General features: G+C 47.9%; 12 protein-coding genes across 12 annotated transcripts; 7 read left to right on the top strand and 5 right to left on the bottom strand.

Moving 5' to 3' along the window:
- Nucleotides 1–56: 56 nt before the first annotated feature.
- LACBIDRAFT_292925 (60S ribosomal protein L6) lies at nucleotides 57–1,065 on the bottom strand. Its single transcript, XM_001876683.1, has 3 exons — nucleotides 1,028–1,065; nucleotides 511–976; nucleotides 57–460 (listed from the first exon to the last, which is right to left on the bottom strand). Exons 2-3 carry the CDS (start codon nucleotides 973–975, stop codon nucleotides 209–211), a joined length of 717 nt encoding a protein of 238 aa, XP_001876718.1. The 5' UTR covers nucleotide 976; nucleotides 1,028–1,065; the 3' UTR covers nucleotides 57–208.
- A 116-nt stretch (nucleotides 1,066–1,181) lies between these two features.
- LACBIDRAFT_245826 (uncharacterized protein) lies at nucleotides 1,182–2,204 on the top strand (the record flags this gene model as incomplete). The annotated part of the gene is made up of 6 exons (XM_001877115.1): nucleotides 1,182–1,344; nucleotides 1,403–1,513; nucleotides 1,569–1,711; nucleotides 1,763–1,879; nucleotides 1,941–2,042; nucleotides 2,088–2,204. The coding sequence occupies 6 exons, from the start codon at nucleotides 1,182–1,184 to the stop codon at nucleotides 2,202–2,204; spliced, it is 753 nt and encodes a 250-aa protein (XP_001877150.1).
- Nucleotides 2,205–3,374: 1,170 nt separating this feature from the next.
- LACBIDRAFT_311870 (uncharacterized protein) lies at nucleotides 3,375–5,896 on the bottom strand (the record flags this gene model as incomplete). The annotated part of the gene is made up of 2 exons (XM_001876682.1): nucleotides 3,375–4,759; nucleotides 4,810–5,896. The coding sequence occupies 2 exons, from the start codon at nucleotides 5,894–5,896 to the stop codon at nucleotides 3,375–3,377; spliced, it is 2,472 nt and encodes an 823-aa protein (XP_001876717.1).
- A 239-nt stretch (nucleotides 5,897–6,135) lies between these two features.
- Nucleotides 6,136–8,344, bottom strand: LACBIDRAFT_311869 (uncharacterized protein; the record flags this gene model as incomplete). Its single annotated transcript, XM_001876681.1, has 10 exons — nucleotides 6,136–6,458; nucleotides 6,511–6,587; nucleotides 6,639–6,767; nucleotides 6,832–7,036; nucleotides 7,086–7,224; nucleotides 7,279–7,384; nucleotides 7,439–7,863; nucleotides 7,917–8,026; nucleotides 8,082–8,196; nucleotides 8,246–8,344. The coding sequence occupies 10 exons, from the start codon at nucleotides 8,342–8,344 to the stop codon at nucleotides 6,136–6,138; spliced, it is 1,728 nt and encodes a 575-aa protein (XP_001876716.1).
- Nucleotides 8,345–8,456: 112 nt separating this feature from the next.
- On the top strand, nucleotides 8,457–9,771 carry LACBIDRAFT_311868 (uncharacterized protein; the record flags this gene model as incomplete). The annotated part of the gene is made up of 8 exons (XM_001877114.1): nucleotides 8,457–8,515; nucleotides 8,572–8,581; nucleotides 8,646–8,791; nucleotides 8,840–8,935; nucleotides 8,991–9,072; nucleotides 9,129–9,287; nucleotides 9,343–9,435; nucleotides 9,487–9,771. The coding sequence occupies 8 exons, from the start codon at nucleotides 8,457–8,459 to the stop codon at nucleotides 9,769–9,771; spliced, it is 930 nt and encodes a 309-aa protein (XP_001877149.1).
- A 376-nt stretch (nucleotides 9,772–10,147) lies between these two features.
- Nucleotides 10,148–14,291, top strand: LACBIDRAFT_311867 (uncharacterized protein; the record flags this gene model as incomplete). The annotated part of the gene is made up of 12 exons (XM_001877113.1): nucleotides 10,148–10,229; nucleotides 10,282–10,340; nucleotides 10,391–10,451; nucleotides 10,498–10,766; nucleotides 10,814–11,027; nucleotides 11,087–11,133; nucleotides 11,190–11,678; nucleotides 11,733–12,017; nucleotides 12,065–12,725; nucleotides 12,776–13,072; nucleotides 13,123–13,435; nucleotides 13,487–14,291. 12 exons carry the CDS (start codon nucleotides 10,148–10,150, stop codon nucleotides 14,289–14,291), a joined length of 3,582 nt encoding a protein of 1,193 aa, XP_001877148.1.
- Nucleotides 14,292–14,777: 486 nt separating this feature from the next.
- On the top strand, nucleotides 14,778–15,659 carry LACBIDRAFT_311866 (uncharacterized protein; the record flags this gene model as incomplete). Its single annotated transcript, XM_001877112.1, has 8 exons — nucleotides 14,778–14,811; nucleotides 14,866–14,991; nucleotides 15,044–15,174; nucleotides 15,228–15,244; nucleotides 15,299–15,326; nucleotides 15,383–15,448; nucleotides 15,499–15,571; nucleotides 15,646–15,659. The coding sequence occupies 8 exons, from the start codon at nucleotides 14,778–14,780 to the stop codon at nucleotides 15,657–15,659; spliced, it is 489 nt and encodes a 162-aa protein (XP_001877147.1).
- Nucleotides 15,660–16,091: 432 nt separating this feature from the next.
- LACBIDRAFT_183088 (glutamine synthetase) lies at nucleotides 16,092–17,372 on the top strand (the record flags this gene model as incomplete). The annotated part of the gene is made up of 5 exons (XM_001877111.1): nucleotides 16,092–16,170; nucleotides 16,224–16,267; nucleotides 16,321–16,681; nucleotides 16,737–17,267; nucleotides 17,320–17,372. 5 exons carry the CDS (start codon nucleotides 16,092–16,094, stop codon nucleotides 17,370–17,372), a joined length of 1,068 nt encoding a protein of 355 aa, XP_001877146.1.
- A 206-nt stretch (nucleotides 17,373–17,578) lies between these two features.
- LACBIDRAFT_311864 (uncharacterized protein) lies at nucleotides 17,579–18,968 on the top strand (the record flags this gene model as incomplete). Its single annotated transcript, XM_001877110.1, has 4 exons — nucleotides 17,579–17,709; nucleotides 17,762–18,035; nucleotides 18,092–18,499; nucleotides 18,558–18,968. The coding sequence occupies 4 exons, from the start codon at nucleotides 17,579–17,581 to the stop codon at nucleotides 18,966–18,968; spliced, it is 1,224 nt and encodes a 407-aa protein (XP_001877145.1).
- A 117-nt stretch (nucleotides 18,969–19,085) lies between these two features.
- LACBIDRAFT_311863 (uncharacterized protein) lies at nucleotides 19,086–20,606 on the bottom strand (the record flags this gene model as incomplete). Its single annotated transcript, XM_001876680.1, has 9 exons — nucleotides 19,086–19,402; nucleotides 19,456–19,781; nucleotides 19,832–19,865; nucleotides 19,916–19,996; nucleotides 20,051–20,170; nucleotides 20,222–20,228; nucleotides 20,283–20,318; nucleotides 20,369–20,517; nucleotides 20,576–20,606. The coding sequence occupies 9 exons, from the start codon at nucleotides 20,604–20,606 to the stop codon at nucleotides 19,086–19,088; spliced, it is 1,101 nt and encodes a 366-aa protein (XP_001876715.1).
- Nucleotides 20,607–20,970: 364 nt separating this feature from the next.
- On the top strand, nucleotides 20,971–22,465 carry LACBIDRAFT_311862 (uncharacterized protein; the record flags this gene model as incomplete). The annotated part of the gene is made up of 6 exons (XM_001877109.1): nucleotides 20,971–21,083; nucleotides 21,134–21,341; nucleotides 21,393–21,518; nucleotides 21,572–21,680; nucleotides 21,734–21,863; nucleotides 21,985–22,465. The coding sequence occupies 6 exons, from the start codon at nucleotides 20,971–20,973 to the stop codon at nucleotides 22,463–22,465; spliced, it is 1,167 nt and encodes a 388-aa protein (XP_001877144.1).
- Nucleotides 22,466–22,622: 157 nt separating this feature from the next.
- Nucleotides 22,623–24,215, bottom strand: LACBIDRAFT_311861 (mitochondrial NAD-dependent isocitrate dehydrogenase subunit 1 precursor; the record flags this gene model as incomplete). Its single annotated transcript, XM_001876679.1, has 10 exons — nucleotides 22,623–22,672; nucleotides 22,727–22,809; nucleotides 22,861–22,976; nucleotides 23,028–23,163; nucleotides 23,216–23,346; nucleotides 23,398–23,690; nucleotides 23,745–23,928; nucleotides 23,980–24,009; nucleotides 24,069–24,116; nucleotides 24,165–24,215. 10 exons carry the CDS (start codon nucleotides 24,213–24,215, stop codon nucleotides 22,623–22,625), a joined length of 1,122 nt encoding a protein of 373 aa, XP_001876714.1.
- Between the last annotated feature and the right edge of the window lie 102 nt (nucleotides 24,216–24,317).

The following is a 24,317-nucleotide window of genomic DNA, read 5'->3' as shown; positions in this document are numbered from 1 at the left end:
GCCGTCGAGGGACATGTCGAAGAACAAGCATGACCAATGCGTAACTTTCTAACATAGAAGTTTATTGCCAGGATCTGGCCTTCAAATTCCGAAGTCTGATACATATGGTGCCCGCCGATTGCGCGAAAAAAATGGCGTATATCTCATGTAGCATAACATATATGTATCCATAGCCGTGCACATCCTATGCTGCCCCCCAACTTCTCATTTAGAACACAAGCTGATGAGCGAATTGACCCTTCGAAAGACCCCAGCTGGCTTTGAGGTATTTAGCGAGGTTCTCGGTCTTCTTGATCGCACTGATCAACGCCTTGTCCACCTCCTTCTGCTCTGCGGTTCTCGTTGCGGGAAGGGGCTCCTTAGCTTTAGGCTTGCCCTCTTCGAAAAACTCCTCCTCTGCTGAGTGCGAGCCCTTCACGACGACTTTGGTAAAGTAGGCGTCGTTGATCTTTTCCTCAACCTTGGACAGCATGTCAGGGTTATTTCACAAAAAAGCGAAACAATTCACACCTTGACCTCGGAAAGATCGACCTTGGTTGAAGTGGCAATAACGTAGGCCTGGTTAACGCGTCGCAGGGGAACACCGTTAATCTTGAAGGGTCCAGTCACAAGTAGCAGCCCGCTCTCCAGCTGCTTCAGGAAAACCACCCTCTTCCCCCTGTAACGGCCCGCCAACAAGATCAGGATGGTTCCGGGAGTAATGGAAGAGCGAATGGAGGCGGGTTTGGGAGATTTACGGCTCTTCTTGGGTTGGCGTACGTCCTCAGCTGGGTAGTAACGAGGTGCTTTTACTGTAGGGACAAGACGTTTGCCGTTGTTTTTGTCACCTCCAACGGACTTTTCGACGTGAGCGGCAGAGGCTTCTGTTGCGGGGTTTTCTGATTTTTTGAGTCCCTTGTAGAGACCACGTTTAGCGGCGACCTGAGAACGGGAGAGGCGACCGATGCCGGGGACGAGTTCTTTGCTTCTGGCCATTCTGAAAAGACATGAATTAGAGACCGCCATACAGCGAGCAAGCTGTACACACCTTTTCTTGAGGTCGTCGAGGCCGATGCCGGTAATCTTGTTGCAAGTCTGGATTTAGACGAAATGGGTGGCTTGGAAGCTACACAGTACCTACGGCTATTGCCGAAAGATAAGATTTGATAAGATAATAAAACGGAATCTCGTCGTATCATAACATGCCCCCGCAGGATCATCACTCAACGGCGTCCAACGATCCTCAGTCACCAAGCAAAGATGCTCAGTTGCCAGACGACCGTGTCGTCGTTTGGTTCGACATCGACAACACCCTCTATTCAGCTAGTGCAAAAATCTCACAGGCGATGGGCACTCGAATTCATGGTCAGACTCTACGCGGCATTGCTCTCCCTCGATTTCTGACCAGCTCGACAACATCAAGCCTATTTCGTCAGCCTGGGACTCGACCATGACGAGGCATCCGAACTCCACCTTAGGTATTACACCCTGTATGGCCTTGCTCTCCGTGGCTTGACTCGGCACCATGACGTCGGTAACGTAAGATCGTCAGGCGGAGGAAATCACCATTCTCATTCCTCTATGACTAGATCCCCTGGACTTTGATCGCAAATGCGATGGATCGCTTCCACTCGAAGAGATGATCAAATATGACCCTACCCTCCGTAAACTGTTCGAGGACATTGATCGAACGAAAGCTCGTGTTTGGGCTTTGACAAATGCCTTTCGTCCAGTTGGTCATCTGCTACTGTACCCTCCCTTGCAACTTATTCAATTTTGATAGCATGCGGAACGTGTCCTTCGCATCCTCAAACTGGATGACCTGGTGGAAGGCATCGTCTACTGTGACTATCGAGTGAAAGACTTCGTTTGTAAACCCGAACCCGAGTATTATCAAATGGTACGTCAATCCCCCCCCCCCCCCGCGCATCGTGGCTTCGCATCGACGCGACAATCTTCAGGCGTTGAGGCGAGTAGGCATATCGGACCCGTCGAAGTGTTACTTTGTTGATGACAATCGAAGCAATATCGATTCTGCACGAGCCGAGGGATGGGCGAAATGTGTTCATTTTTGCGAGAAAGGTTTGGAAGGCATGGAGGGCGGAAAGATCAAACAGATCGACAACGAGAGGGAACCTGGGGCAGTCGACAACGATGTCATTGACATCGCATCGTTGGAAGAGCTGAGGAATGTTTGGCCAGAAATCTTCTCAAACCTTTCCTGACCTGCTGCGACTGGATCTTTAACATATATCCTTTGCCACCTAGAAGTGATGTATACCAGATGTATACTAGTGTAGAATTCAGTGGTTTTTGATTCCACCCTCCTTTTCCACAGCTTTCCACCTTACTAACGTAGACGATCCACGACATGGAATATAAGCCCAAGTTCAGCCAGCCTTTCACTCTCCAAGAAGCAAGCGCATTGGACGTCGCTATCATATCTGAAGGTTGGACCCTCATATCGCTTTCCATTGTCACAAGATTCGAGAAGCCACCCATCACATAGAGATAGCTAGGCTCCAAAACTCCCTCAAGCATCTTCGAGAGACGCAAAAAAATCTTTCTTCCGATCCGGATGCCATAGACGATGAAATTTCGCTGGCTCTTGAGGAAAACAAAGTTGTTATGTACGTACCCCGCCAGCCTGCCTCACATTGTAAATTGACTCTCCAACAAAATAGTGGGTCACAAGAAGAGCGCATCTCAATTTTGAGAATGGCACTGGCGAAGAAGGGGGTTCTCGCTGGTAGCCATTATGATCTGCCCGTCCAAGACGTCATTGGCAATCAGGAGGTGAATTCGAACCCAACAAATCAAGGTCAGGGAGTATATTTGTAAATGGGTCAATGTCAGTCTGCTGTGTTTTCCCTGGCCAGCCGGGTCGTAGCCAATAGCAGGACAAGGTACCTATAGATCTGGCAGTCTCGCGTACCCACCTACATAAATGTGCTCAATTTATCTCGTTCGTGGTTAACGACGACGGTTGGTCGATGAATCATCATACGTGGCCTCGCAAGATGCAACTTCATGAGTCCTCGAACCATATATATGCATGCAATGTGACGACGGCGGATATATGAATATATGAGAAAGGAAGAAAATATAGCTATAGTACGTAATGAAGGTCCTTAAAAAGTCGATTGGAGTGGGTGGTAAAGTAATACTGAACAAGCAGGACATATGCCAAAGCAATAGAGATGCTTGTAGGGATGTGGTAGGAGTAGGGTCATTAGCAAACGAGTGTGATTGTGTGAGCCTGGTGGGCGTGGTCAGCGCATAAAAATGATGCTGGATGTTTGCCTGCATAAAAAGTGGCCATCGGGACTTCCCTGCAACATGAAGGGGTGATATGAATGTATTATTGATGCGGCTTCCAAATTCCGTTGATAGTTTCAAGAGATGAGGGTATGCCTCCGGCCATGAGCATCCACCATCCCATTCCCTGTTCCCTGCGACATCCCTTGAAAACCGACATGTGTCAACGGAGACATAGGCATCATCGTGGGCAATTGCCCAGTCCGTGAAGGGAGCGCCGTCCAAGGATTGAGCGGTTGAATGTACTGGTGGCCTTGGTGTAACTGAGGATACGAAAATGAGGGCGTTGGCTGTGGTCGGCCTGAGGTGTTATGACCCGAAGGTGTGTTAGGTGGCCGAGATTCTCCATGTTTGCTTTGTGATGACCGGCGTGGCGATGAAGGGGTTGAGGCAAAAGATTGGTGGTCGGACTGAGCAGATGATGCTGATTGGCGACGTGGTAATTGGCTTGCGCGTTGTGTGCTAGAGTTTGATGTTCCGCGTCTCGATTTTGACGAGTCGGAGGGAGCTGGGGACCCAGGCTGGCGCGAGTAACTGTGTTTCATGAAGGGTGCTGCAGGAGGCAGAAGCGGCATGTCGTTGACATAGTCGGGGACTTGAGGAACAGGAGGTATGCTCTGGCTACTCCCCGACCACGCCTGATAAGCTCTGGAGGAACTTCCTGGTGCCACCGCCACCACTGAATTCCGTCTGCTTCCTCCACTGTGTCGGGCCTCATCTGAGGATGATTGCGTGTGTGCGGAATAGGTTGAGGGCGGACGCGACCGAGGTCTGTGACCACTCAAAGATGCAGGTGAGTGCCCTGGCTGCGAACTCCCTGAGGAGGAATCATACATATTTTGATTCCTCGAGGTCGAGATAGTAATGAGGCCAGGATCCGAGGCCTCTCTCCGCGGGTGTGCGTCATATGTGGACTTTGAGGAGTAACTTCCCGAGTCCCGCGGCCTATTACGTTCCGAGTCTTTTCTGGAAGTAGAAGAAGGCGAGGGAACCAATAAACTGCTGGAGCTGTTGGATTGGGATGATAAGCCTCCAGCTCTTTGAAACTCTCTTCTCATGCGACTAGCAGCCACCTCTTCTGCAAACAGCCGCCGCTCCCTTTCCCCTTTTTCCCTCTCTTTTGCAAGTCGCAGCCGGTCTCTCTCTAATGCTTCCTCTTCCAACCGACGTCTTTCCTCCTCCTCTTCCCGTGCTCGTTTGAGTTGCTCTCTGCGCAGGAACTTGGCTTTCCCTTCTTGTTTTTTCTTCATGCGTACAATATGAAGTGGAATTCCGTCATCACTGTCGTCTTCTACAAACCTGACCACTCGTTTAACAGTGGAAGCGGAAATTGACGGAGCTTTTCTTTTCGGTTGCACAGTTTCCTCGGAAGGAACCAATTCTTTGGTCGCTACGGGGGGGTTATGCTCGTTACGCAGAGGTGAAGGAGTAGCTATGTAAGAGTTTCGTGTGTGAGTGGGCGCTGCGGTCCAAGTTAACGAACATAATTCAGAGCAACAGCAGTGCACCTACCAGTGGGAAGCGGTGAATCTGAAACGGAAGCTGATGGAGGCAGTTCAGCAGGCGAGGACCATGGCGCATCTAGAGGTGTTTCTTGTCGGGGAGCCTGATCGAAATCTGGATCAACTAGCACATCCAAATACTCGGAGTACTCGAGAGAGGCAATCGCCAAAGAAGATCCTGAAATTGCTCGGCACTTGACGTCGTTACCTTCGGGTACAAAAACAACAAATCGATCCTCGAAGCATGGGCGGGATATCCATTGACGGAGGCCAGGGCTTGAGCGAAATATTCTTGTCGTTCTTTCAGGATACGACGTGTCGAATGTCAAAGTTCTCTGAACTGAAACTTCGGACGAAGGCGGACGAGAATTGAAATAATGGAGAAATAATTCCTCTGATGGAAGGATGAAGGAAGAGTCCTCCAACCGTGTGAGAAGCCGTTTCTTCATCATGACAGCAATCATGGGTAACCGTCGAGGAAGGACTTTAGGCTGATTGGATGAACGAGGATAGATGGGCCCAAGGGAGTGCTGGACAAAAGGAGAGATTGGCAGTGGCGGGGCAAGACTATTTTTGGTCAAGACGACAAGATTCTTGCGTGCCAACGCTGGAGATGGAGGTGTTCGATGGGTGACAGGGACTTGGTCAGGAAAAGAAATTGAATCTGATGCTGACGGTATGAGACTCTCGTCAGCCGCAGCGATGCGCTTTGACGCACGGTTGCCCAACGGCGGCAACTGGAGGGAGGGAGTGATTGAAGGCTTCCATTGAGGCAAATCCCTGTTTCGCTCCTTTCCCTTCCTATCGGCATGTCTCGAAACTGAAGACCGTTTCCCCCCTATCCAAGATTTCCAGGAAGATTTCACAGAGGTAGAAGGAAAGACAAGATGGGCATCGTCGTCTGGTGTCTGGATACTGGCTGTAGTGGACCCACTAGAAGAGGCAGATGAGTGAGGGGGATCACTGGCTGCGCTGAGGGGGGGTGTGGAAAAAGTAGAAGAGGGACTCCGAGAGGAGAAGATCTGATTGGTATTCTCCTGTACGGGGGAGTCGGACTTGTCGCGTTTTGAAACAAATACGGAGGTGAAGCGACGCATTGTGAGAAGGCCTCAAATGAACATGAAAACAAGACTGCAAGCAAGGTCAATGAGAACTGAGAAGTTGTGCCAGTGGATGGACGCACGAGCGATGAGAGTGGAGGCGAACAAGACTTTGAATTAAAAGAGATGGAAAGAAGAGAGAAACGAGGTCAGGATTGGACTCGAGCGATGATAACTCGAGAGTCAAGGACCTGGTAACTTGACGGCACAAGGAAAAAGGAGGTTCATGTCACGTGTTATATTATTATTCTCTTCCACCACCTTGTAACTCCTCGCTCATGTTGTTCAATCACTCCACCTAAATATTCCGCTTCAACACCAACCCATCTCGCTCCACGATCCAGTACAATCCTATATTCTTCTGGCAACGTCCCCAATACATCTCGCGAATTCCATACCGCATGTTCTTCTCCGGGCCGCAAAACCTCAAAGTCCTCATCCACCGCCACAGCCGCGTTAAGGGCTCCTCGTGTTCGGTCATATCCAGCTTCCATCGTCATTTGGCCCCCATGACCTTCCTTCAAAGGAAAGTAATCACGCAATGTCCTGTCGTCATCCTCTGTTAATTATCAGCATCGGCATCTGTAAATTGAAATTCATGGATGTAATACCACCAGGCACCAACAGTGCTTTTTCACAAAATAAAAGGTAGTCATCTAGCATCGTTTCGCTCAATTCGCCGATTTGCCTGTCCAGATACATGAGGTTCATGTCACTCATCTTCAATGTTGTTACCTACATTGCATTCCGTGAATCAAACAGCTTTCCCTTGGACTTGTCTTCTGCAATATCCATTTCACGTAAAACCCTCAAATATTCGTCAACGCAAGGCAGTGCGCAAGCTGGATCCTCCTCATCCTTCGGAGATCTATATCAAACAACATATGTGACAAGTTAGAGCAACGTGTCAGATTCATAAGTTACAGAACTACCTCGGTCTCCCATCCAAGCCGTACACCATTTTAAGAACCACAATGCAGGCAGCCATCAAACCCACCTCGGGGGGTATGTTGTCAAACTGATGATGAAGCGGATCGTGTTTTTTCATGCGCGGCAATCCGGCCGCAAGCGAGGAATGGAGTGTCAGGGGTATTGACAGGATGCTCGCCAGCCGTTTCGTCAGAACGTATAAAGTGGCTATGTCCAATTAGAAGAGATGACGCTCAACAGTATGTGTGGAACGCACGAGTACCGCCCATGGCTTTGACAACACGCCACAGGATAGATCCAGCGTTTGCCTCAGGCGTGAACAGCCCATAAGACAAATGCAAACGTTTGCAAAGTCGAGACGCGAGGCGATGGACATAAACAGATTTTGGGGCGTGCTGACGGGTAGATCCTTAGACAGAAACCAATATGCGATGGAAGAATGCACTTGCAAAGGGAGATAAGGCTTGTATATGATGTTTGGTGAGATGAGATGTCATGTCCGAAGGTAAAAGCCGGACGGGGTCCAGGTACGGCAATTCGTAAGACTCGATAACTCTTGACCGCTCAGGTGAGTTACGACGCAGAACTTCAAGTCCGAAATCCGCTCACTTCAGAAAGTCTCGGTATAAAACTGGGATTCGGAGAATCCAGGAAGCCACAACCAATACGGCGATTGTACTTGTAGGCCCTTCATACGCACGCCTCGCTCTATGTTTCTCGGTTTCCTTCGTTACGCGCAATTGATTTTCTTGCCCCGAATCCTCCGACGAAGAGACTTCAGAGTTTTCTCGCATTAGGTCTTCCAAGTCAGAATCCTCATCCTTTTCGGAATCCTGGTAATCCGCAGTTTGGTCAAGCTTCTCTCCAGGTAGACCTTCCGATTCTGGCTTCAGTTCAGGCAAGTTTGTTATCGTCGTCTCCTCAACGTCGTCTTCAGCACCATCCCTATTCCCCTGCGCAAATATGTAAGGTTCTGGCGGCGGAGGATTCGGAAGTAAACTGAGGTGCAGAGCCCAAATATCCCGGCAAATCACCTAGATGATGAGTACGGTTAATATAATGATGTTTCCAAAGAGTTACGTCGTGCCTCATACTCCGGAGGAAGCTTCCACAGATGTGTCAGTGCGACTATCTGCTTTCGCAATAATAGCTGCTGACACAGAAAGAGATGATATCGGCCTCGTGCTCCATGGTAAACTAGGGGGACAAGGTAAATCAAACCTCTGCGTATGACACGAATAGAAATAATGACGTTTCGGGTCAGCGTTGCTCTTTGATTGCCTTTTTTTCCGCCCGCTTTTGAGCGCTCTTTTTTTCATGGCATGAGGGCCCATCTCCTCCATCTCCGTCGTTTCATTTCTGTAGTTCTTCCGATGTTGTCATCTTTGAGAACAAGGTTGCGGTATACCTACTTACTTGAAGAATGTGTCCCTCACTGCACGCGATTAAACCACTGGAGGGTTCTTTGTGCCACTGCTTTGAACCACATGTAGGGCAGCGTCGCCTGGGAGCCATGAAGTCGAGAGATCAAAATATGTTACACAGCCACACAGAGGTCTGCCAGCGATAGTGATTCCGAGCTTCTTTTCAACCTAGTTTTGACCCCGACGCGTTCGCCAGCTTCAAAATGAAGCTGTTCTCTTTTTTCTTTGTTCTACTAGCCGTTCTGGCAACGACGGTCACTGCGTATGTACCTCCAAAAGTATTCAAGCTCTTAATTGACTAACCTCTTCCTTGGTTAGTTGGGAAAACGTGAGCGCTCAGGCTTTTTCAATCCAAGAGCCAATACTGAGAACTCTTTTATTCCGAAATACAGGAGGACCATGAAATTTTTGATTTGGTGACTGAGCTCGAAGCCGCCGAGGGAAGAGGAACGACGTTTTATTCATGGTTGGAGGTTCCTTCGACCGCATCGACCACAGAGATCGCAAAGGCCTACCGGAAAAAAAGCATGCAGCTTCAGTAGGTCGTGTCTTCCCAGGAAAGCTTCGCCGTTCACGAATGCCATAGTCCGGATAAAAACCCAGGCGTCGAGGGTATCCATGAGCGCTTTGCGCGCCTTGGCGTCATCTCTACGATTTTGAGGAACAAGGAGAGTCGCGAGCGGTATGTGCATTTGTTCCTTGCATGGCTCCCTAAAAGATGAAACGTATATTTCTAGTTATGACTTTTTCTATAAAAACGGAGTGCCCAAATGGAGGGGTACTGGCTATTATTATTCGCGTTTTAGGCCTGGTCTCGGGGTGCGAAACGACCTTTTTTCCTTCAAGTTTTACGTGCTGATAGTCTTCTACTCTAGTCCGTATTCGTTTTCTTGACTATCTTGACGTCTGGGCTGCACTATATAATCCAATGTATCAATTACAAGAGAGACCTGGAAAGAATACAGGTCATCATCTCCAAGGCAAAGGCAGCTGCTTGGGGCCCAAAGTTGGTTCCGATCAATGGAAGTAGAAAGGTTGGACCCAATGATTAATCTGGCATTTTCCCCTCATACCTATCTTATATGTCAGGTCAAGGTTAATTTGGGTGAATCTCGCGATGACGATGGACGTGTAGAAACCAAATGGATTGACGTGGTCGTTGATGAAACACATGTGTATCTCGTCAGTGATATTTCTACTGGCTTACACCCTTTTTGACGTGTATGTCCACAGCTGGATCCCTCTGGCGAACAGCATCTTATCGATTCCTCCACTGCCGTTCGACCAGCTATCACGAGAACATGGTTCATCGGTTCATTGTTGTCACTCTTTCATACATTTGTTGGAAACAAGTCGAAGGGATCGAATGAGCGGTCTGAAGCTGATGTGGACAGTGGCGAAGCGTCTTCAACGACAGATTCAGAGGCTCAAGCAAGCGGTAGAGAGGACGCCAAGTCGTCGCGCGTGCCTACGGTGAAAGCTGGCGGTAAAAGAAGGAAGGTGGTGAGACAGAGATGATGAATGCAGTTTGAGAGGCAGTCGAGAAGTCTGTTCATCCTCTTCGTTGCAGCACTTTGTGTGGTATGGTTTACCTCCTTATTATTTGTTGAGTCTTGGTGATGAGACGAGTCGAAGGGCTTGCAGTAATCTTTTCTACGGGATGTCCTATCAGAGACCTTGGCCATTTCCGGCTTCGTTGGACGTCAAACATATGAAAGGAAACGTTTGTTCACGATCGGAGACGTGTGATGGCATCAGTAAAGTTTCAACCATCAAAGTTGTTCAACTTCAGTACTTCTGTTCCCAACCTATACACAAAACTATGTCTTTTTAACGGCTTCTGAACATTTTGTTGCCTCTCAATCGACTGGTTTAAACTCTCTGGGGAATTCGAATGGCTACGAAACATGGGGGCCGCCTACCGGGCAGTGACGGAGGCGAAGAGAACGACGACGAGCGTGGGGCAGAAGATGACTGTTGGTCTCCTGATATTTCAATGTTACAGAGCTTGAAACGTTCTCCTTCTAGCTGAGGTTCATCGCGAATTTGGCAGAGAGGACTTTGGTGAATCTGAGATGTCGTCGCAGGTAAGTGATCCTGGTCTAAGGAGGTCTTTTGATCGCATTCAATTGTACAGCACACCAGCTACTCTCGTTTTGGAGAGGAGGATATCTCTGACCTTATCCTTGCTTTTCCGCGTAAATGCCCTCTCGCCCTAATCGCGTCTTTCTTACGCTCCTCCAGTTGCAACTCAGCCTACTACTACTGAGGATAACCCACCACCATCCGCGACACCGTCTGCTGTAAGTTTAGGGAAACGAAAAGCGGATGATTCTTCTGCAGAGTCAATATTCCCCAGTTCTCAAGCTTCGAAATTTCCAAGATTGAATTCAGCTGCAGAGAAGACGGACCCCCCTGGACCAGTGCTTCCAGCGGACGAAGAAAATCCTTTTTTGGATACATGGCGACCTGCTGCCCCACCACCAGACAACATCAATTCCCCTATTGTTCTCGTGAGTGATTACAAGCAACTGTAGGGCCCACGCTCAAGAATAGGCAGTCTCCACCTTCACCTTTGCAGACATTTTTCAATGCAAAAAAATTACCATACGGGGTGCAATATGAGACTGCTCGTCTGGTTAGTCTTGGCACAATGTCGTATGACGACGTTTCTATCGGCGTTGTCGATGAGATTGCAAAGTTATCGACTAACGCTGAGGCTGCTCCCCTTGCAGCCAAGAAATTTCTCACGTTCGACTATGACGGGGGTGAAGGTGGGATAATCCTGTTGGTTAAATGATTTCCCCAATGACATCTGATGCCTTTATTATAGGGCACACTGATTGGGCTGCTTTCTTTGCCAAGGAATCCGCTTGCAAGGTAAGCCCAAAATACTTTTACGTAGCCCAATCAGTTGCTTAGCTTTCTTCTCGCAGAACCCTTGGGGTGAATTGGATAAAGAGGAGGAGGCACTTCAACGAAACCCGTATGGTGGATTGGGCTTCGATGAAGAGGGCAATCATCTGTCGTGGCACGGCGGCCAAGTTCATTTTCGTGGCACACTCAAGGATGTTTCCCCAAAGGGCAGTAAACAGATCGCATACAAGGTGGTGCTTGAGAGAGCAGAGCTCGGATCATCGGATCAATTTGCTCGACGATTTGGCAGCAAGAACTTTTTCCGACTCAAACTCTCAAAAGCTGTATCCAACAGGGATGGCGAAGAATTATTACACTTTCTATGTCGACCGCTTGTCCTTTGCAGTGGTGTCTTTAGGGCTTTCTTTGCGAAAGAAAACAACGTATTTTTCGTAAAGACAAACGAGCATTGGAACGGTCGTGCGTTAACATCTGAGACCACCCCAGGAGTCTTGTGTTTTATTGACTTCTTGGATTGGCATAATTCAATGGAGAAAAATTCCTCTCAGGTAAGTGGTTTCAATCCGGCTGCAATATTGCTAACACAATGATTTTGGTTTTAGACGATGGCGAAGTGGGCCTCTCGCTTTGCTTTGGGCCTCTCAAACTCAGTTCCTGGCTGGAAATTACAATTGTCACAAATTCGCTTTGAAGACGATATTAGTATGCCTTTCAATTGGAGCGTAGATACTTGTCACTTATTTTACTTGCCAGCCAACCTCAAGACTGGATCTAACATGACCGATGGCGCTGGAAGTATTAACAGATATTGCCTCCGAGAATTGCGGCACCGTTATGACTGGGAAGAAAAACCGACTGCAATCCAAGTCCGTCTCTTCGGAGCGAAGGTGAAGGCGACCAGAGGTGTTCATTGTTTTTGCTCACAACATTTTAGGGTTTGTTAGTTGAAAATACCGATACCACTGAGAGTCCCTCTGTGATTCTAACACCCTCCCAAATGAAAATCCAATATCCCACTCACCTTGACCCCGATCCCGCCCATCTCATCATCGATTTACTTCGTTCATCTCATTCCAAAGCACCTTGTCGTCTATCCGTCGAAACGATAATTAATCTAGCGGAAAACGGGGTTCCAAAGTCAGCATTTTTGGAGCTTCTTCGGCAAGGTTTGATAGAACTTGTTGAACCTCTCTTGGATTGGGAAAGCCCAATGGCAATGCGCAAGTTGTGGTGTAATGTCAGAAAGTTGGGAGGGATTATGGCTGCCCGTAGAGCACGTGAGGACGCTGGTCTTGCTCGTGTGAAAGGGTACTCCGAATGGGAGGCGGAGGAGGTCGAAGCTGATGACGAGGATGGCTTCAAGCAGCTTGATTCTGTCAAACAGGGATCATCTGCATGGTGGAATGATGAAATAAGCGGGTGTCCATCCTCCTTGGAGGAAACAGTCATGTACTTGATCGACGCTGGGTTCACCCCACAAACCTGCCCCGTCTTGCGCAGCAAACTCGAGAAAATCGTTAAAAGCAGTGTTAAAAACTACATTAAGGCATATCGCATCGATGTCCCAATGTCAGCTTCTGCATTTCTCGTGCCAGGTGATTAATTTTTGAAATCCTTGCGATACCGGCTCATCTTCATCTTTCAGATATCCTTGGTGTGCTGAAACCTGGTGAGATATTCTATAAAAGCTCAAGACGCAATCTGCGGCAGACAGATGGGACGGAGACGGATATAATGTTAGGCGATGTTCTGATTACGCGGCACCCTTGTAAACTCCCTACCGATATACAAAAAGTACGGGCGTCTTCCCAATTTATGTTCGTAAAGCACTTATATAGCCCCCAGTGGAAAGCCGTGGACCGGCCTGAACTTCACCATCTTACTGATGTAATTGTTTTACCAACAACGGGTGACCGAAGAGCCGCTGACCTGTTGAGCGGAGGTATTATCCACGTTTTCGTTCACTAATATTGGTCATTAATTTCAAATTAGGTGATTACGACGGAGACAAAGGCCTCATCACAAACCAGCCCGAGTTAGTTATCCCATTTATCAACGCCCCACTGCACTTTTCGGAACCTCCCTCGAATATGCAAAAATACTTTGTACGGGAAAATGAAGCCGTTCCCGCTTTCTTGGAACGAACCTCAGTGCTATCTGATGATGCCAAAATTCATGAACGACAGCAGTACCTCCTGGGTGCCATTCGTGATACGTCGGTCGTCGGGAAATACTCGAATTTCCACGAAGCTGCAATTTACACACTTGGCTACACACATCCAGAGACTATCCGTCTCGCATACATGTGAGCCCCATTCCTTGCTGCTATTTTCTAAAATTTGACAGCAGTGCTTAGGTTTTGCATGACTCTCGATGGTGCCAAGACTGGTATGACGGTTCTGCCACAAGTTCTGAAAGACGACACCAGAAAATATCAAAAACGTCCCCCGACTTGGAAAGAGACAGAAGAAGATCGCGAGCGCCATGTGATGCACGGCAAGAACGAGACGAATTTGAAGCGTCCCTCGTCCCTCGGCCGCTTTATTATGGATGATTTACACTCTCAAGCTGAAGCGGAAGGGAATGTGTGGCTTGCCCGAATTGAGAAGAAGTTCGAAATCAAAAATCGGATCAAAGTTGATGATGACCTGACGGCACCTTGGCTGAAATTTTTACAAAGGAGCAAACGCTGGATATCAGAGGAGAATAACACTCTGTTGAGCGGAGAATTGGAACAAATTCGGAAACATGTCGAGGCTATCTACTTGGAGCATCGAGCAGAACTCAATGCATCACCTCGCAAGCAGACAAACCAATATTCCCCGAAAAAGGACAAGGCTTCCTTCACTGACTTGCCTATCGAGGTACGCCAGGACAAGTTTCGCGCCCTGTCGAGGAAGTTTGCTTCCTTTCCACGGCCTGACACATTTCTGGCCTTGAGCGAGTGGGACATTGCGGCAGCTAGGGCTTCCTATGCTTACTGGTACGATCACGAGCAGAGAAAACAATCCATTAGCAATAATTGGACTCGCTTCCCTTGGGACGTCGCCATGCGTGAGCTCTGTACTATTAAAGCCCGTGCAGGTGGTCGACACAAAGCTGTTGCTGGAGAATTCTACGACCATTTCAACATGAAACATCCACGAACGCACCATACCTAGCCCACCAAAATTCTATATACCCCTCTTTTACCTTATTATTTCGATACCCGTCTTGGATTTCAGATCAGCACTCGACGATCTCTACATTACCCAGCACAAGTTCGTAGAGCTGTTGATTTTTGTATATAGAACTATCTCTTTCTCTCCTGCATCACAAAATCTCAATGACCGAGAACGACTAGCTCGAGTTCTTCAACGTCCAGGACGGCATCCAGGACGACGACATCAACTATTATAAGTCTGCAAGTTGCAAATATGACAAGGCATTTATGTTGGCTGCAAGGCGTTTAATGGTTGTTGATCAATCCTGCCACGGGTCGCGATCAAGCCTCCCTGACATGCTTGCACCCATCGAATTTACTACATAGCTATTCTGTACATATCGCAACAAGATTTGGTTGGTTTTCGGTTTTGCGTATGACGTAACGTAACGTACGTAAGTAGGTTGCTGTATCGTTCGGCCAAGCAGCATCTTTGGAAATCACGATGATCAACTACATTCTCCTCGTCTCTCGGCAAGGCTAGTCTACCTGTGCATCGCAGTGAGAACTTGTGTAATGGTCTACTCTCTCAGGCAAAGTTCGTCTGGCAAAATGGTTCTCGACGATGTCGCCCAAAGCCAAGGCAAAGATAGTGAAGGACGTAACTCAGCTGGTGTTGGCTCGCCGGACGAGAATGTGTAATTTTTTGGAGTACAAAGGTGCGGCTCGAAGGCATTGAGACGCTAAATGATGATACACATATATAGACAGATACCAAGGTTGTATACCGACGATATGCGTCACTATTTTTTGTTACTGGGATTGGATCAGGCGACAATGAGCTTGTGACACTGGAAATCATCCACCGATACGTGGAGGTCCTTGACCGATACTTTGGAAATGTAAGCTGGTGCATTGCTTTTTGTTGTGCGGGCATTGATGATCGCGTTGGTAGGTTTGCGAACTTGACCTGTGCGTAGTAGAACAACGTGAACCAAGACATGGGGCTGATGTATAGACCACCAGTATATTCAACTTCCAGAAGGCCTACGCAGTCTGTTTCATTTTTATTTTTCTCCATGTACCTGATGTTTACTATTTTCGCATTAGATCCTTGATGAACTCATCATAGCGGGGGAATTGCAAGAGTCGTCGAAGAAATCGGTACTTCGCGTAGTATGTATCAACGCTTTACATGTTGCGAAGGTTGACGATGGGGATCTTAGGTGACGCAGTCGGATAGCGTCGAAGAGCAAGAGAACGCAGAAGACACGATGGCTCGACTCGGATCACGCAGCGGTTAGAATTTCTTTATCTTTATGATTTGACAACTTGGTAGAACATTTTGTAATCTTAATCTCTCTTGCTTCAAGGTCCGATGATGTAGCACTCTGGGAGGAAGATGGGCAGGCCGAAAGCCGGAGTGGCAACAGGTTATCAGGCATTCGTAGAGACACAAGGATCAGGTGGCGGAGGAACTAATACAATCTGGTGAAATGGCACATGACAAAAAGTGAGATAGCAGTGTGGAGATAGCATCGAGATCGGATTGATGTTATTGTCGGCCGAGTTATGTTGGATGGTGGATTGGCACTGGACTGCATTGGACTGGACTGGACTGTATTGGATTGGCATGTCAAGGCACTACAGGCACTTTTAGCGAACACACAGCATACATTCCATCTACATCTTATCGTCCAATCACAAGCTTCTGTTTGATAAATAAACACGAGTCAATAAAGCTTCTGTTACCTCTAAAAAGTGATCGGCGCATCTTTGGGGATCGTATTCTTCTTTCCACTCCCATTTCCTTCATCCCATGGCTTCGTATCAATATAACAACCAGCTCCTTGCTCCTTTCCTCGCCCTCCCTCAAGGCGAAAAGGTTCAGGCTGAATGTACGACAATCTTCTCCTTTTTTCTCTCTTCTTTTCTCACTCACCCCCCTCAGACGTCTGGGTCGATGGTGATGGTGGTCTTCGTTCAAAGACTACCGTATGTTGTTTCTGCATGTCCACGCCCATTCCCCCTTAATCGTGTCTGTTCAGACCGTTAGCAAGAAGGTTACGGACATTGGTCAACTCCGTATTTGGGATTTCGATGGTTCTTCCACAAACCAAGCTCCGGGTCATGACTCAGATGTATACCTTCGTCCCGCTGCGATCTTCAAAGACCCTTTCCGTGGCGGTGACAACATCCTAGTCCTCGCGGAAACCTATAACAATGATGGCACCCCGAACAGGACCAATTACCGTCACCATGCTGCCAAGGTCATGGAGCAGGCCAAGGATGAGGTGCCCTGGTTCGGTCTTGAACAGGAGTACACTCTTTTTGACGCAGACGGCTCTCCCTACGGTTGGCCCAAGGGTGGTTTCCCCGGCCCACAAGGTCCTTACTACTGTGGTGCTGGTATGTTCAAACTTTGTTTGGATCGATCAACAAATTCTAATCTACATTCTTGCAGGAACCGGCAAAGTCTTCGCCCGTGATCTCATCGAAGCCCATTATCGCGCTTGTCTCTACTCCGGCATCAACATCAGCGGAATCAATGCCGAGGTTATGCCGTCTCAGTGGGAATTCCAAGTTGGCCCCTGTGAAGGCATTTCCATGGGTGACCACCTCTGGATGGCTCGCTATCTCCTCACCCGCATTGCTGAGCAGTGGGGCGTCAAGGTTTCCTTCCACCCCAAACCTCTCCAGGGCGATTGGAACGGTGCTGGTTGCCACACAAACTACAGCACAAAGTCAATGCGTGAGCCCGGAGGCATGAAGGCAATCGAAGCCGCTATTGAGAAGCTGAGCAAACGACACGACGAACACATTGCTGTCTACGGAGAGGACAATGATTTGCGCCTGACAGGTCGTCACGAGACAGGTCATATTGGCGCATTTAGCTCGGGCGTTGCCAATCGTGGTGCCTCAATTCGCGTGCCACGACACGTCGCAGCCCAAGGGTACGGTTATCTGGAAGACAGACGCCCAGCTTCCAACATTGGTGTGTATTAATGTGATAGCGAAGACCGTCATTGCTGATATACGTCTTTTAGACCCTTACCGTGTCACGAGCATCATGGTGGAGACGACCCTCCTTGACGCTTGAACTTCTTTGTACCAATCGCTTGTTTCCCCCCCCTTATTTTTGTAGACTATGGAAATGTGGAGAAGAAGAAAAAGAAAGAAGGTCACGGAATGTAGTCATTACCCCAGATCACGGACTAGAGACGAGCATACGTACTGGCCATGAGTTTATAATAATAATATTCAATGCAGGAAGTCAAAACGGTGTGAAGGCTTTTCCTCACAACAATGCAAGAATCTTCTCTTTCCTTTTCTCCTATATCCTCTGAGGAGGCTGGCTATTTCAAGCTGCTGGAGCTCACTCCAGAGTTGGTTACCCTCATAGAAGAAGCAACCATCCAGCATTCAGATGGACCTAGGTACATACAGCAGGCCGTCTCCAGACGCCAAGGCACTCATCGTCTAGCCTAGTCTTGTTGTGAAGGGCCAACCGGGCGAAGATGCCGTCATATGCACAGTCGATAAGACGTATTCTATGCGGACCGTTGGCCTGTCCAATTCGGTGCTGGTCGTTACACCTCCGCAAGACGCATTCGCTTCCAAGTTCACTGACAACGGAGTCGTCATCCGCGACCAACTAAATGAAATAATCGAGCTCGCACCTATTGTCCCAAAATTACACAAGCTGTCAACCTTGTTACGCGGTAGGGAATATGATGAAGAGCATGACGAGGATGCGAGTTCGGTGCGGTTCCGTGTGCTTCCCGAGCATGATGATCACTCAGATCAACTTCCCACAAGACACCGAGCTTCACATATCAGGATGCGAGAGAGCTCATCCAAGCCAGTGATGCAGAACTGAATAAAGGTTTAAGGGAAAGACGGATACTCCATATAAACGGTGCTCGTCCTTTTTTCCTATCAAATCAAGTATTTACAGCTTCTCCAGGCGACTTGCGCCCCATTTCTTTGACGTATCTCAATCAACTACTGGAACTTGTCCTCAACCTGCTTGTGTCCTTGTCACAGCCGGATACAGGCGCATCTGTGGAAGACATATCTTCGGCCCTCGCTAATGACCATGACGTTCCACGAGTCGTCTCTACACAAGTGATGTCCTGGTTTGGCGACATCCACCAAGGCAAGTGGAAAATTGACGTCGATTGCGTGATCAGGGAGGTCGGTCTTGGGATATTAAGAAACCACAAGGTGATTTTACCTCTCCATCCTATTGACGAAATGGTGCCCAGCGAAGTACTTTGAGTAGCACGAACCCGTTGCCGGGGATATTTTTGTTGCACAATGGAGGTCTCTCGTCGGCGACTCCTTTGAGCATGCGGTTTCGTTGCCTTTGCTTGCCGTGAGTTACTTTGGCATTTATATTGACTGTCAAGCGCATTTATCGTCACTACAACAGGGAAACTATCTCGTTTCCACGATGCACGACACACAATATTTGACATACTTCCCCGCATCCCTATTACCCATCGACCCAGCTGCACGCTTTTCGCATCTTTTCCTGACTCGTCCCCGATGGAAAGGCGATGAAATTTCGCCTTTCCTGTCTGATATTGCCGTCAATAACAAAGAGCGAGACAAGCTTCTCCTCAAGCATTGTCGAGCTGTAACCGACTCTGAAGGTGTATGGTACACAGCACGAGCTCAGTACAATGGATGAATGGATCTGTCGTATTAAAAATATATACATCAACAAAGTCCCTTTGCTAAAATGTACAAGGCTATATGAAATATAGGGTGCATGATCAATAGTATCGTCAAAAGTTCGGAAAAGCCCTCAGGTTTTGGTTGGCCGTGGACGTATTTTGAGCGGTTTCCCGAGACTACGCACAGGTTCTGGCCGATACTCCTCATCCACCTCGCTGTAATCCACCTTCCTCTTCTTCCTCCCCTTTCCACTCGACGAACTTCCACCGAATATCCCCGAGCTGGTAGGGTTCACAGCCAAGTCGCCGACGTGCTTCCACATAGCTTTGCCGACCACCGAATTGTTCCGAATGTCTTTGAATTCTGAGCGAACACTTTTGCGGAGGATATGAATGGCCTTTGCCCGATCTTCCAATGACGCACCGCGTAATGTATACAGCAAGACACCTTTTCAAGCCCTGTCAGGCAGATGTGACCACACCCATAGTCAAAATTCTTACCAACGAACAGAAACTCTACTGGTGCCACACGTTGCTGAATCTTAGTGAATCCCTCATTTAGCTCCTTCCTATGTGCAATCAACCAAAAGTCTTTCAGCACCCGTTCAATATCGTCTTTGAATTGCTGCCCAGGTTCATCGACACGAGACAACCACTTCTCGACCTTTTGCGCAGTGGGGAGCAACTGCTGCTTGGGAATACCGTCACAGCAATACACCATATGGGCAATGTTTTGGTAGTCCCGACCACGTTTGGTGTCCCATTGAAGAACGTGTGAAAGGCCGCCATCGACGGTAACATGCCGTGCTTCAAGTTCCCCAATCCATCTGGAGTAAAATTAAAAATCGGATATAAAGGTGACAAGTTCTGAACTTACTGTGCCCATGGCGAAGAGATAGCCTGCAGTTTTTCTGAAAGAATCAAGTTGATAAAAGTATTACAATGCATATAACCAACTTACCTGCCGCAGTTAGAGTCATGCCGAGCTGTACTCTCTGGAAAATCTCTCGTTCAGTGCCAGGAGCTAAGTTACGATACGTGACTGAAAAATGACATGTCGAACAGATTGATACAGCCAAATCAACAAAATGCTCACCACACGTAATCCGCTTCTTTGAAAATTCTTCCTTCCAAAAGTCAGGAACTTCAAGACGCTGACCCTTGGACGACTCTGACGTGGTATACCAAAAGTTTTTCTTCGTTTTGGTGTCTCTATCTGATTGGGGTCCGTAAGACATGCCTCAAGGTTTAGCTAGAGAAAGCGCACGAGGGATCTAAATGTGGGTCAGTCAAAAGAATCTAGACGTTCATAAACAGCAAAGACGTGCTTGTCCATCAAAAAACTTTTGTATTGAAGTCAAACGCTAAAGTGAGCGTTAAATGAGTGACCAGAAAAGGCATGGGTAATCCTCGCGGCAGTACACACCTGCTTCCCATCTACACAGATAAAAACGTCTTCATCGTCTTCGTCTTTTTGCACAGCAAACACGACAGGAGGTACGTAGAAATTTCGAAAAATGGAGTCTATGAGACCGATTTGCTTAGTCTCTGGCCATACGACCTCTTCATAGTGAAGTAATAAATGTGAAGTTGGCGGTCAAGACGAGCAACACCGGCGTACCTCGTTGATATGAAGGATTGAGATCAATCATTCCCTCATGTATCAGAGCTTCAAGAAGAACAAGTCAGAATGTGACAGAACAGCAAGGATAAGAGGCGCCAGACTATGAAGTTGCCGGGTGGTGAAGATCTGGGGGAGGGGCTCTTTAAGAGGATTCCTAATAGCAAAAACGTTGGGATCTTCTTCCGTTTCTGAAAAGAATTCTTCTTCAAGCTCGTCGATTTCAGCTGATGTTGGAGTTTTGGGTGGAGGTGAAGAGTCCATGTTTTATGCAATGTTTACCATCAACTTGTCGCGTCGACCTTGCTGTGACGTTATTGCTTCTCGAAGGTAATGCCAAATAGCATCCAACTACTTACATAAGTGCAGCGTGGCAGCGAGGCTCACTTACGACCATGTCCACCAATATCAACGATGGAAACATCAAAATTTCTTTGCCTCAATTTTTAAAGATCCTCACTGGGAATAACCTCCCTATGCAGAAAGCAATCGCCGTGGCTGCTAAAGTGTTCGCCCGTCGCCACCCCATGCACCAAACGAGTACTTACTCCACTCCAGATACAAAGAATACAACACCCCCGCTATGCTTGGACAACTCAGTGATTATAAGCTCAAGGTAGTAGGAATCGACGATAAAGATGACCGAAAGCTCGTCATGGGTGCAATCCGCAAGGCTGGACTCAAAGGCTCACTTCTGAAGCAGAAGAAGGAATCATCCTCAACGCTAGTCTCCCCCATTGCAGGTCCTTCGGCTGTTCAAAATATCGTATGCTAAATTCAAGTTACAAAATCGTTTTTGAATGTTGCCATTCTACAGATAACCCCCCCAAAGCGGAAAAGAAAACGTACAAGTACCGACCATAATGAATTTTTTCTCGATAGCCAAGCGGACGAGGCTGCCAATCTTGGTAGCTTAGAATTTAACGAGATCCTAGATGAGGATGTAAGCTTTGTGAATCGGGGCATTGGATCTCATTGTTGATGGTGTTATGATAGGTGCTGAGAATCAAGTCTACGGTGGTGAATCGCGCACCAATAATGACTGCGTGGGCCACCCTCGTAGCAGAACGTATGCACTTCAAACGGGAAGAGGCGCTTAGTATCGGTATCTCTATAACTACTTGTCTGCTTCACTGCTACCATGATTTTTTCATCTAGCTTCCGTTTACACTGAAATTAATGCCATCTCCAAAGGGATATCGCTCGGTATCTATGACAAAGGCAAGGGAAAATGTCTGGAAGTCCCAACTGAAGGGTCACAGCCATATGTAGAACTAATGGGAAGAAGGTTCAGTGTCTTCCTACTCGTCAATGTTCCGAAGATCTCAACGAGCGTTGTGCTGTTCATCTTCTCAGAGTGTATGTTCATTGCCATGGGTCGTGGATTACGCTTAAATATAATGTTACAGACCACTATACCATACCCAGTCGGGCGAATGGCGGGCTCTCTCTAACGGCTCGCCCGTCCCACCGAGTACCGCGTTCTCCTACATATCTCGATCCTTTCGACAAACCACCGCTTCCATTGTTGGTGCACTGAGACTGCTGTCGGAGAGCTACGAACCACAGGAGTTGAATTCAAAAGCGTGGTCACTATACATGGAATTCAGGCCTTCCGTAGACAAGTGGGGGGAACGATCCGACGTTTCGTGTGCAAAAATTTTAGACCTTCGCAAGAAAGGAAAACTTTTGGCATCGGACAAGGCAGTTAATGAGCCTTCTGGAGCCGGGATGAGGAACGAAAGTGTTATCGAGCCACCGGAAGGCCACGCGGACGGGCCACGACGCAAGAGACCCAGAGAGTTGACACTCGAAGAGTATGAGGTGGCTCTTGACCAAGATTCAACTTTCGACAATGTAGATCTCAGCTTCAATACTACAATTCCGTAATCATGGATACGGTTGAATATCATCACAGAATGGCATTGCTACTGATGCAGAGAATCGAAAATGAGCTGTTTTGGATAGACTCTTATCTAGTTCCTGTCCACGGGAAGACTCTATACTCCGTAATACAATGTCAGGAATCGACGTAAAGACATAAGCTTTAGAGCTTTTGGATGATGGCGGCGGTAAAGTCAGAGGTAGTTGCAGATCCTTCAAAGCCTTGTTTATAACGACTGAAATGACGCGAGAAATCGTGTAACTCACCACCCATGTCAGCAGTCCTAACTTTTCCCTCGTTGATCACATTGAAGGTAGCGCTTGCAATGCTGTTCGCGATGGGATCAAGGCTGAAGGCACAATTCAATCACGGAAGGGAAAAGGAGGAGCCTTATACATACCCTAGATGCCTGAGCATCATCGTTGCGCTCAAGACCATGGCCGTAGGATTTGCACGATTCGTGCCCATGATATCGCTGGCGACATGACGGCAACCGGGTTCAAACAAAGCATATTCCTTGGAGTATATGAGTGAAGAAACTACTTAAATTTTTGATAAAGGACCTACACGGCCAACATTGCAACCTGGAACAATTCCTGGTCCACCAACAAGAGCGGCACCGATATTGGAAACAATGGCGCCATACAAATTGGGCATCACCATAACATCAAACTGCCCAGGGCGGGCAACAAGCTGCATCGAGCTGACACCACGGGGTAAGCACGACAAGGGCAGGATGAAATCGCAGACGTTACGTGTTGTCAACAATCATGTCGTTAAATTCGATCCCAGAAGACTTATACTCTTCCGCAACCCGTCGGAAAGTATTTAAGAAGAGGCCATCACCGAGTTTCATGATGTTGGCTTTGTGGACACATGTCACTTTCTGAAATGGTCATAAAGCCATTGTTTGGAGATGCAAAATGCAAAGGAATACCTTGCGATTGTTCTTCAGGGCGAAGTCAAAGGCAAATCGCGAGATACGTTCCGCTTTTGCCCGTGTCGAGACCTTTAAACTCTCGACAACGCCCGGATAACTCTGGTGTTCCAGCCCAGAATATTCACCCTCGGTATTTTCACGGATGATGGCAAAGTCGACGTTTGCGTGCCTAGTTGGAAAGCCTGGCAATGACTTGCAGAGGACTACTGAAGCATAAATGTCGAGTTGTTGGCGCATGGCGACATTCCATGAAATGTGACCTGACTGAGAGATGGGGGTAAAGAGAATGCCTAAGGTCGAAATAAGATTGAGACAAGTGTCCCCCAATGCAAGCCCAAACGCACCCTTGAGACCCACTCTGTTTCGCTTCAGACTCTCCATGGCTTGCTTAAAGAGGGCCTCTCCAGCGGATGACATTCCAAGAACATCGTATTGTTCCCACTCGATGGGCGCATTGACATACTCAAAGATCTCCTTGACAGAGTCTGTAATTTCTGCACCGATTCCGTCACCTGGAATTAGCGTAACCTGAAGTGGTGGAGTGAGCGGAGTGCGATGGTGGAGAGACGAGTGACGTACGGTATATACGCCGCCATACTTGGTGGTAGGCTGTTTGGACGAAGAAAAATAAGAGAGAGAAACGAACAGACGCGGTGAGCATGGCATACCCTGTGAAGGACCTTTGGGAAACCTGCCGAGAGGGTTGTGACGGTTCTCTAAAGAGAGCGATAAGAATATATATGATTAATTCAGATAAAACGCACCAAGGGGGAGCTGACTGGGCGAGCGACGGCCGAAAGCGCGTTGCGGAACATCACAAAAGTTTAGAAAAAAGAGAAAGAACGGAATCGCGAACGGTGGCTGCCGATGTCATCACGTGCAAACTGCTAACTATTAGCCTCAAACATTCCTTCTGT

The sequence above is a fragment of the Laccaria bicolor genome, genomic scaffold (assembly GCF_000143565.1).
Source record: "Laccaria bicolor S238N-H82 LACBIscaffold_4 genomic scaffold, whole genome shotgun sequence".
In the NCBI taxonomy this organism is placed as follows: domain Eukaryota; kingdom Fungi; phylum Basidiomycota; class Agaricomycetes; order Agaricales; family Hydnangiaceae; genus Laccaria; species Laccaria bicolor.
This window is presented reverse-complemented; position numbering and strand designations above follow the sequence as displayed.